Genomic DNA, 11,783 nt, shown 5'->3' on the forward strand with positions numbered 1-11,783 from the left:
ACAAATAACAAGACTTGGAAAATCTGAGATGATTGACTAGATAACAAATTATGAGTTGGATTAAAAATGGCGTCTCTTGAAGTTCAAAAGTTCAAATTTTTGATTTTAAAAAAGACGGTTGACAGTTTTGCGTAAATGTTCAGATGCATAATGCATGCGAGCCAGCGAAACCGAAAATCGATGTGTATGTAGAAATATTAGTTGTAATATTTTCTCATTAACATTACAATTACTTCATTTCTGCAATACTTTAATTTATAAAACTATTCGTTTTCGAAAAAATCTAAATCGTCTGACAGCGAAATAGTTAAAACCTTTTGCGAGGCGAAGAGGTTCAAAGTAAAACTAAGGTTCCTAACCGCTAGCGGAATGTGTTTTATATTTTCTTGCTTTCTTATCAATCACAAAAAATAATTGGATTTTCGATTCAAATAGAAACATTCGACAAAAAGCTTTCCCATAACACAAATCTAAGACGGAGAACGCGGACAACGCAAAATTGTCGACAGGCGGAGAAGAAAGGTCAATTCGGAAAAATATCAAAAGAGACATTGTATAACTGGGAAGCTGAGGAAAATATGGCCTTGATAAAACAATGCAATCAGAACAGTTTGTTGTTCATAGCACAAATCCTATTAGATAACTGAACAAGCATGGAGGAGAAGACCGACCGGCTGAAAAAATGAATAGATAATGTTTTTCTCGTTATATAAAGAGAGCATCATCGGGTTTATCCTTTTCTAGTGAATAAAAAACATGAATACGGAGATGAACGCTTGGGTGCTCACTCATCTCTTATATTTCTGCAACTTTTGGTAGGGGAATGGGTTGGCTGGGAAGAGAAGATTATAAAGTGTTAGTCAGAGCTTATGAGAGCATTACAGCATTTTATACAGGACCAACGGAACTTATATGAATAAAAAAGTCACACTGCCTGATCTCAATCAAAATCAATCAACATTTTGAGCGTCAGCAAGAGAGAAAGGAGAAGGAGACGCTCAATCGACAGTGTGGGCGGGAGACGAATAATTACAAAAGCTCAAGAACAAACGCTAAGTTTCACAAATAGTGAGGGAAGAAGAGTGAAAGTGAGCCACCTTCTTTTGTTACGGTTCTAGAGAAAGAGACAAACATTCCTACTTTTTCAGACCTCGCTTCTTCAGACACTCTCAAAATATGAAAAAATAAGAACAGGTGTTCAAAAAAATGAATATATGTATGATATTTTTGCCGGGAAGTTCCGTATTTTGCGCAAACATGTTTTTATAGATGTGAAAAGTTGAAATTTAAAGTTTTGAGAAGATGTGTTCTTGAGAATCTTGGGAATAATGCATCAAAGACAGTCAAGATAATTAAATACGTTTTTGAGATGCTTGGGTTACAAAATTCGAACTTCTTTTATGATTAGAAAAATTTCAAAACAAGCGAAATCAGGTCACTATGGGTTTACTGCACTAAATTTCATGTTTGAATTTCGGCAGACCTATTGAAACCATTAGAGTCACATTAACCTGTCCTAACGCCTAGACAACCTTGGTCAACATGACATTATAATCAGAACATCATCAATGGATAGTTATTGGATACTGTAATCTGTCCCATTCATTGATCATTGGTCAGCAACTATTTTTTTTGAATCAAAAGAACAAGGATTTGAAAGTCTTCTTGTCCCTATTTAGGGGGTTTAAAGAATCAAACTTCTTGCAAAACCAACAAATTTAAAATTTATAGGTACCCGGTACTACTCCTACTTCCTGTCCAAAAGTTTTGACCAACTATCCTTCTATGTATTCAGAAAAGTCCGTTTATATAATATGTGTTCGGTAGACTTTGTTTTGGAGAGATATGATAAGAACAGCGGTTTTTCAATTTCCGGATTAGAGATATATGCGCGAACTTTTGGCCTGTTTTCAGAAGTCTAGATTTTTTGAATGATTTTGAGTAAGGATATTGAAAAAAAAAGAAAACAATATATGTGTATAGAGAAAGTCAAAAACTGACGGGTCACCCCTCAAATTGCTTCACAGAAACATGAAAAAAGAGAGACAGGAGAGACCTATTTATTGTCTTTCTTCCCAACTTGTGGACGCCGGGTCGTGTGCATGGCAATGCAACACTGATTTGTTTTCTGAGAGCAATATATGCAATAGGAATAGAAATAAAATAGAGAAAAAAGAAGAAAAAGAAGAAGAAAAATGAAGAAAATGGCGGATAAAAAGTTACCTTGTTCTCTGTCCAACAGGAGAGATCTGCCTGGAAGACGTCCATTGGCAAGGGCCAATCGCTCTACTCGTTCCACAAAATTTTGTGGCATACCCTTATTTCTAACTTGAGATCTGAAAATTGATTGAATGTGAGAAGAGGCGGAATAGTTTTGGAAGAGAAGATTTGACAAAAATGCAGTGTTTACATGAAGCAAAACAAGATTAAGAAGGGAATAACCAAAACGCGGAGAATTATTGTGTTTTGTTTAGAAATGTTTTACTGGGCATTTTTTGCTCAAATTAGTGGTGGTCCTGGTGGAGAAAAGCGAATTTCTGTGAAAAAAACAGCTATAAAATATTTATTCGGTAATAAAATAGTTTTTATTGCAAATCACAAAATAAAATACTTCCAAATTCTCTGAGGCAGTTTTCTCGAAAGGAAACCAAATATGTTCTATAAATAGTAACGAAACAGGAGATGAGCTGAAAACTGAACGTTACTAATAAAAAATCAATGGAAAATTAATTTCGGAACAAGAATCGGATAGCAAAGTCAAAATTTCACGGAGACATCTGAAATTTTGATTTTATCTAGATCAAGGGATCAAAACAGGAAATGTGATGAGCACGAGCAAATTAATGTGTGTTCATTCAAATCAGTTGTATCAAGCCCAGTTTCTCTTAAAATTCGAGTGGGCGGCACAGTTCTGAGAAACTATCAGTTTGACTAGGTTATTATGCAGGTACTTTGTGTTTGATAAGGAAATGTTTTCTTTCCAACATGAATCAACGAGAAAAAACGTCCAAAACAAGAAAAAGGACAAAACATGCCCGGCTCAGGTCCAGGAGATCCATGAGCTTTTTGAAAACACTGAATATTTAAGTAGATTCATATCTCAAATTCAAAACAACATGCAGAACACCAAAAAAATGGGAAGTACTAAGTCACCGTCACCGGTGTAAAATAAACTGTAGGGAAAGTTTAAATGAGTTGAGAGCCGAAGAAAGAGGTGTCACGGAAAAAAGAATTGGAAGAGTGGGAGGCACTGAGAGACCATGGGAGAAGATGGTGAGAATAGGGGGGGGGGGGGACATTCTTTGGGACGCAGGTGTCATTTTCGTTTCAGATTGAATAGCATTAGAAAGTTCGTTCGTTTCAGTGAGACGAATAGCTTCTATTTATGTTTTGTTCTATTTTTTTCCTCCGTCTCTTTCTCTCTCTCTCTTCCGTTTTTCAGTCATTTTTTTGCTTTCTCCTTACACTCCAGTGTCATTTTGGATTTTCTTTGTTTCTTTTTTACTTCATTTCCGAAAAGTAAACCTCCCATTTTTCTGTGTTGTTTTTATCTGGAGTAAAATGTACATGGAGCCGCACCGCTCTTCCGAAAACAATTGAATCATGCTTAGAGGAAGAGAGAAGAAGGTGGGCTCTTCCCTTTTTTCATGATGATCATTAGAAGTGGAGTACGAACCCAAATCTGGGAAGTTGTGTTTTGCAGAGATGTAGAGAGAACTTTGAGATTTTGAAACTTTTCAACTTGAGAATGAAAAAATTATTGGAAAATGCCGGAAATTACTTCTGAAGAAAAGGGGAAACCAACAAAAAAAAAGCGTTCAAAAATATAATCGCTTCCGGTTCAAAGAAAATGAAGTTCTCTGAAATAATACTACACTACACGAAGAAAATTACGGTTTAATACTGCTGGACCAGACCAGGGACATGCAATTATGGAAAATGTGAGTTCGCATGTAATTACTGTGGAAATTTGAGAGGTTGATTTCAAGTACTAGCAGTTGCTCAAAAGCTTCACAGTATAACAATACTAGTTATGCAAACATACATATAATAAAGTTCAGAGAAATTGACATCGGAATGCGTACAAACTGTATTTGTATAATTTAGTACAACAAAGTTTTACTGGAACTTTTTCCTAATTTAGATAATCCAACTTTTTTTACGGTTTAAAGATTCAAATGAAATGAACTTTGCAAAATGTTCCCTTCTAACCGTTTACAGGTGTCTAAAGGTTGAAACGCTAAAAAGAGCCGACAATCCTAACATTTTCAAACTATGGATTTAAAAATAACTGCAATCTGGAAAAAAATCAAAGTTTTATAATCTCTAATGTTATTTCTAATTATTTATAGCATTGGAAAAGTTCATAGTGACAATGAAAACTCATCAAACATTTAGTAAACTCAAAATGACACTTACACTTCTATCCGCTTGCAAAATAGTTGAAACTGAGAGCAAAAAGTTCGAATCAGATAAAACAAAAAAGTTTGCATCCTATTATCTATCCATAAAATCCGTTTATCTTCCACAATCTGTAAGACTAACTCAAAAAAGAGCACTCTTGTCTCGAAATCCCCCCAAAAGTTTTGCTGACGTCTCATCATATTTATTATGTCAATCTACTTGATACACAATTTCCTTATTCAATGTTGCTACCCCTTTCTCTTAACCCAACCCAACCTAACCACCAGACGTGTATCAATCATGTCAGATTCTTTTCTGTTCTATTTTTTTGAGCTATGAACTGGAATGTAGACAACTCGTTATGCCGAAGCATTCAGAACAATCAAAAAGCAGAATAAACATACAGCTACATTCAAATTGGTAGAAGTAGGAGAAAAAACTCAACTTCTCTTTCTTTTCTCTTTCTGAGACAAGACTTTTCGGAAAAAAATGATGAGGTTTTCAAGAACACGCAAAAACGAGGCAAGGGCAGTTGTAGGGAATAAAACCTGACGGTACTTGAGAATAAGGATAAATGAGCTTTCTCTTACTGAATAAACCACTAACAGAAACTTGCTCAAAAACTTGAATATCGTCAAAGTGTTGTGTGTTGACTGACCCCACCGAACATTCAACCCATTTTTGCTTTAGGTTCTGTCTTTCTTCATTTTTTCAGTCACTATTTCAAAAACAGCTAGAGGATTAGAGGAATGCAGTTAATTTGTCGAGTTGAGTTGGTTTTTTGTTGTGGGGCCCTTGATTGAGTACATTTTGGAAGTTAATTAACATTTCCATCAAAAACTCGGGTAACAATATTGGCTGAGCATTTCTAAATAAAAAATTTGAAGAGAAAATCAGAAAGGAATCAAAAAGAATCAAAAAGAGAAATATAGAAATGAAAAAGGGAGAAGGACTTAGACTCAATAATGTCCTATTCCATGAAGATTGGATTTTTATGTGAAAATGAGCTTGTGTATGGCAACAAACGATCTAGCTCGTTGATTCGAAAATTGAAAACAAGAATGTCAAACCTTTTTTTGCACATTGAAACATCAGAAAAGCGAAGACTCACAAGCGGTCAGTGTTCTACTATTAATTGTTTTAATTCTTTGTTAAGTTCAGAAGATTGTCTTCGCAGAAATTGCATGACCAAATCTGAGAATTCAAAATTGAAAAATAAGAATTATTCAAACTCGTACCCATTCAAACTACTGTTTGAACTTGGTGTTTATAAAACGGTTGACACATAAAAATACACGATGACAAAACAAAAGGACAGAAATAAAAATGTAAGGTTACTCCGTAAAATCTACTAGCAAGGCTCAGAAAGGGGAAGGTTTTCAGTAAAACATGGTAGAATAACATGAAAATTTAACAAGATATGATGTGATTGCTTAGCAAAAACGATGGATGAGACAGTTGGTAGAGAAAATTAGGCGAGATAAAACATTATTTTAACAAAGAATGATGTTGTGTTACCAGTTCTAATGACGGCAATATGTTGTTGTGGAAGAATATTGATAAGAGGTGTGAAAAAATGAGAAAAAAGACAAGAAGAAACAATACAAAATGTTCGGGAGAAAACGAAATGAAAATGAACTGGATTTTGCAAGACAGCGGCAATAATTGACAAGTTCCGGACTCCATTCATAAAAACCGTGTGGGTGTCTCAATGATCGATGAGATTGCTTGTATTTGTATATTCATGTGGATGAGTGGGATGTTCAGTGACCGAGAGACGTGGTGGGAGTGGTGGTGCCTGTACGGATGGAGCACGATGCCGGTTGAGATTCGATGATTCCGCATTTGTCGGCATGTTCTCCAAATCGTTGACGTTCACGTATGAAGTAGATGTTTGAGACGACTGCAAAAAAAAATTATAAAGGTTTTCGATATAGGGAAATCATTCCACACAAACATGCATACATTTGATTTGCTGCATGACTAATGACAAAGCGTGCATAATGATTGATTGTTTCAATACCCAGGCTAGAATAAAAATTAACTGTTCACACAAACAGGCAAATTAGCTTTGAGGTCAAGTAAAACTCCAGCGAATTCTATTCAAGGTAATCAAAACAAGAAGACATTTTCTCGAGCTCCTGTTACACCTGATCACTTTTTGAGGGTTGGTCTAAAGTTGACTATGGGTATATTGGTATTCGAACTCAAAAAGAAAAAAAGCCCATACACACTGAACAAACAATTCCACGTTAACAGATAAGACAACATATCACTTTTGAATTTTCTAGTTTAGACACATATAGACACAAACAGAAATTTGGTTGGAACTCTACATTTTGAATATTCTAGTTTGTTAAGTAATATGTTTTTATGTTTTTATAAATTTGGTGCACCACTTTACTTTAGACCTCAGAGAGCAGTTATTCAGACAATTTGGTTTAGGACATTTCATTTTTGTTACCTTTTGTTTCTTGGGCTCGTTAATGAGAACATGTCTGAATTTTTCCGTCTGAAGCTGACTTAAATTCACTAATATTTATGTTTCTGATTCCAAGTAGTGTTTCCCGTCACTTTTCATACAGTGTTTCCCCTGATTGATAAAAAGAAATTCAGACATTCTACAGGTCAGGCATGCATTGTAAGAGCGTTCCACACCAAGAAGTTGACAAATATTAAACTCCGATTCATTTCTGCTTCTTACATTTAAGGTATCCGTTGGGATCAATGTCTTCGGAGGCAATGGTGGTGGTATCAATGGCAATTCATCGACTGATGGGATGGAGTGCGACTCATGCAGCAGTAATTGATTTTGAGACACATACTAGAAACATTGAGACAAGGGACATTGGTCACTCGCTTGGAGCAAAAATACTCACCGTCCTCGGAGGGATATCAGGAGCTATGGTTATCAGCTTTTTCTCGGAAGCTTTCTCTATTTCACCTGGAGCTGGTTTAAACCGGTCGATAATTACACGATTTGTTCCTTTGATTTCGTATCGGCAGAATGGACACGTGTTTCCACCACCATCGGAATCCTGTAACAAATTAATTCATTAATTTTGTTATTGTATTATTTCAATGGTAATTTGAAAGTCCGATATTTAAAATGGGGCTCAACTATAATTAGGTAAGTCAAAAAATTATAAAACCAAATCTTGTTCCAATTTTTTTCTGATATAAATGTGATTTTATTCCAACTATTAGATTTTTGAAACAACCATTCAAATAATTTGGTCAGCTTTGGGTGGTATGTTTTTTGTTATGTCCTGGAACCAATGTCACATCATCATCTGGATTGTGTTTGGTCAGAATTATTACTTTATCAGAATTTTTTTTCAATAGATAGAAATATAAATATCATTTGACCCAAGTAAAAGATACATTTCTGAGAAAGAATAATTATCGAAAAACACAGCACGGGTTAAGTGTCATTTGATGGAAACTTTTTGACGAATATGACTGCGAAATATCATTTCAAAATCGTGTAGGTGGTTTCCTGTTTTCTCTAACACCTATCGTTTGGATAGTTTTTTACTTTTGAAATTTGCTGAATAACTTTCTTTTTGGGTATCCCAATCATATCATGTATGTTGATCAAGAATTTATTTCAAAGTTCCAGTTCCGTTTGCATCATGCTTCCATTGTCACATGAGAAATGTTTTTTTCCTCAAAACCAGTGTACTCCTCACCTGCCAGTTGGCCAAACACTTGGCACATAACAAATGTCCGCACGGCTCGATTTTGATATTTTTCTCATTGTCATCACAGATTTTACACAGCTCAAATGTGGTTCCCATTTCACAATAGAGTTCGTACTGCTCACTGGTGACTTGCACTCGATCCGCTTGTGGTACATCCATTAATTTCGATAGATTGATGTCTTGATCACGACCATTCGGATAAATATAGCTGAAATAGGGAATATATATTTGATGGTTTAGATTTAGATTTTCTATGGTGTTAAAAAAGGAAAGGCTCTCAGCCATAATCTGCCTCATACTACTACAGTACTAAATAATCACAGTCATATGGACCACCAAACTTACAATCCTTCTTTATGACCTTCGTGAAGTGCTTGAATCAAGCTTTTGTTCTGCGGAATTGTTTGATATATCTTCCCATCAGGTGCCACGTAGCCGATTGCCCATTGACCAGGCCGAGTACATGATAACCGGAAGATGTAGCTTCCCGGTTTCTTTGTGAGCTTTTCTAGTCGTTTTTTGACTTCGTCGTAAGTCAAAAATGCGCAGTATCCTGGATGAGCAGTTGTCAGTGTTTGCCAATTCTTGATCAACGTTTTGAAAGGGTAGAATAACCTGGAATGTATTTATTAAGCGTTGGTCAAGCATGACAACTGTCGGTATCACTATAACCGTACCTGGTGAAAACATCAAACTCAAAGTTCGAAATGTAATCATCTCCGCTCAAATCAATCGTAGCTTTCAACGCCGCTGATTCCATTTTTCCTATCGGAGCACCATGATACTTCTCTAACGCAGACAAGAACGTTGGCCAAGGTACCATATTTCTGAAAGTACATAAATTATTACAAAATCATTGTGATAAGCACTTACTTCTTCAGGAAATGATGAGTCCAAAAGCTGTCTGCTTCTTTTTTAGTCATCCGAAACCTATCTTCAATGTAAAGACCTTCAGGGAACATAGCTTTGATCTCAAACAGCATGTGTGAGAAAGTCAGCGACATCATCGTTAACTTCCTTCGCTCTTCTGACTGGTCATTGTAGATCGAGGAGGTCTTGAAGAGTTTTATGATCTCTTTGCACTTGTTGATCAAACTTTCTAAGAAAATCTTCAGGTACTCGTTGTCTTGAAGAATGTCATTGTTTTGGGTGAATATCAGCATTAACTGAAAATAAGTTTTTGTATTTTTTCATTTGCGGGACAGAAATATGAAATAACTTACATGAGTGTAAGTATCCGGTAATATATCTAGAATAAACGGCGGGGAATTCTTCAAATTCAGCCTTGGGCTGTGACAACTTTTCACTACTTGATCCATAAATTTGCATGCTTTGAGCAAAAACCGACGATCCTGAAATAACATTGTTACATAAATATGCGAGCATAGTGAAAAGCGTAAGCATTAGTTTTTGCATAGTAGAGAGTAAAAGCGAAATTATACAACTGAGAAGGCACAGGTTTTTTCAAAACTAAAGTTTGGTGATTCGAAAAAATTTTTGATACCTCTTCGCTGCAGAAACCAGGCATCTCCGAAACAGATGGAACTTCGAATAGCTAAAAGTGACACATTTTTAATGTCTTTTATAGAATTTTTTCTGCAACCGGAAATGAAAAAATGGGCTGATCTTTTCTCTTTGTAGAGAAGACGATTAAAGAAAAACACCTGGGAAAATGAAAAAAAAATGTGGATAAAGGAAAACTTACAGAAACGATGGTCGGAACAGCTCTCGGATTGAGTGTTAGGGTCTCTGTGTTGGTGGTGGGGGTGTTTGGTACGAAACGCTGTAAATAAATTGTTTTGCGGGTGTACAGCAATTGGAAACTAACCACATTGTTTCCAGTGGCGCCGTTGACAAATCGGTGTATCCGGTGAAAAATTGTGTTTATTGAACCCATTCTGGCTGAGCGATGATATGATGAGAAGCCGGACGATATTCTGATTAGGACGTGATGATCATAGCTGAAAAAATAGGACTTTTGTTAATTGAATGTTAGTTAAGATGAGGAACTGAGGAAAATTTAGGTTCAAATGATGCTGATTGAAATTTTATAACATTTCATAATTCTAAGCAACAATGACAAAGAAACAAGTTACACGATTGCATTCAAAATTAAATTTGAAAATTATTGGTTTTAGAATAGATTCAGCTGTCCCATGGTGCAGTCCGTTGGGACTACTGAGCCGGTAAACAACAAGCGGTTTTTTTCAACCGCAAATAATCTAGAATTGTGCAAAACCTACATGTTACTGGTTCAAATATAATAAAACAAGAAATATTTTATAAAAATACCGTTTTCTAAAGTTAGTATGATTACTTCCAATTAATGTATATCAAGAAATTAATTTAATTGGCTATTATTCGTATACGGAATACGACACACTTGAACCGTTACTACTTGTTTGATGCGTTTCACGACCCTGAAACTGATTTTTCATACACAAAACCTACAAAATAATGCTGCTGGAAGTATTCCTGTCATACCAATAGAGCACGGAATCAGGTTGAACCCTTAGAGACATTCAAATAATAGAGTGAACCAATTGTTAATTTTTTCGTAAAGCTGTCTCTCTTTCTCACAATATCGTCTATTATTCCATCCTGTCTCACTTCTTCCTCTATGTTCCCCCTTCTCGCAAAAAAAACTAATTTCATCTCAGAAAAAAGAAAAAACAGATAGAGAAAAACAGAAAAGAGCAAGTGAACAGAGAGGAGCAGCAACAGCGGCTCACAACGGAAACGCGTGGTCACCCCAGAAAATGCCACACGTGTGACTCATTCTCATGTGTTTTTTGGTAACAATAGATAGAGATGGGGATATTGATGCGTGGGATGATTGAAACAGATAGGACAGGATGCGGGATTTCATGGAAAAAACATCTGGCACCATTAGCACATCTAGATTTTTGGTTATTTTTTGTGGACGATAACGATCTTTTGCTTTTTCGCAAAAGAGTCCAAAAATAGACTTAAAACTGAAAAACGAGCTGTTAGAGATAGAAGTTTTTTGTTGAAATTTGCATATTATACATTTTTTCGATTTCGACAGTTTTCTTGCGATTCCCTCGTTCCACGTTCAAATATGACATGGTTTCCGCCGCTGACTCAGCATTTTTTCGGCGAGGAAGAAAAAGGAGGGTGACATACTGGCACTTAATCAAGTTTTTTATGATGCATGTGACCAGGTGTCTTAGTGAAATGACTACAGACACGCGGAGAACATTTATAAAAAAAGTTTCTAAAAAGGAAGAGTGAACCTAGTAAACGCGTTTCCAAATACAAAAAGTGAGGAAACTTACATGAACTGCAAATTCGAATAAAATGAAAGGCTGGAATACTAATTAGTGGAAGGTTATGTACAAAGGAAGCGTCTACTAGCTCACTAGTTGGAAACTGTCAACTATTTCAAATCGCGGAAACTCTTGAAGAGAAAAGAAATATATTAAAAATTTGAAGCGTTAATACCAGAGATTTTGGATAAAAATGAAAATTGGTGCTTTCAGAAAATGAAGAAAAAGAAAAACGATAATTGGTGAAAAGAAAACCGTCACAACAAGGAAGAGCATTTTTCATTCTCCTCGCCTCCGGCTCTTTTTCTCGCTCTACGCCCTTCACTTAACATTTCTGTTTCTGTCAGTTTTCTCAAAATATAATCCTCAAAATTAGAATAAAATG

At 35.7% G+C, this 11,783-nt stretch overlaps 1 protein-coding gene across 1 annotated transcript; it reads right to left on the reverse strand.

The window, feature by feature from the left end:
* Nucleotides 1-6,112: 6,112 nt before the first annotated feature.
* On the reverse strand, nucleotides 6,113-10,005 carry GCK72_022194 (uncharacterized protein; the record flags this gene model as incomplete). Its single annotated transcript, XM_053734698.1, has 11 exons — nucleotides 6,113-6,307; nucleotides 7,109-7,228; nucleotides 7,284-7,442; nucleotides 8,097-8,316; nucleotides 8,454-8,723; nucleotides 8,786-8,935; nucleotides 8,982-9,274; nucleotides 9,332-9,460; nucleotides 9,613-9,663; nucleotides 9,814-9,891; nucleotides 9,937-10,005. The coding sequence occupies 11 exons, from the start codon at nucleotides 10,003-10,005 to the stop codon at nucleotides 6,113-6,115; spliced, it is 1,734 nt and encodes a 577-aa protein (XP_053578264.1).
* Nucleotides 10,006-11,783: the final 1,778 nt, after the last annotated feature.

Source organism: Caenorhabditis remanei, chromosome X (genome assembly GCF_010183535.1).
Source record: "Caenorhabditis remanei strain PX506 chromosome X, whole genome shotgun sequence".
Classification (NCBI taxonomy): Eukaryota; Metazoa; Nematoda; class Chromadorea; order Rhabditida; family Rhabditidae; genus Caenorhabditis; species Caenorhabditis remanei.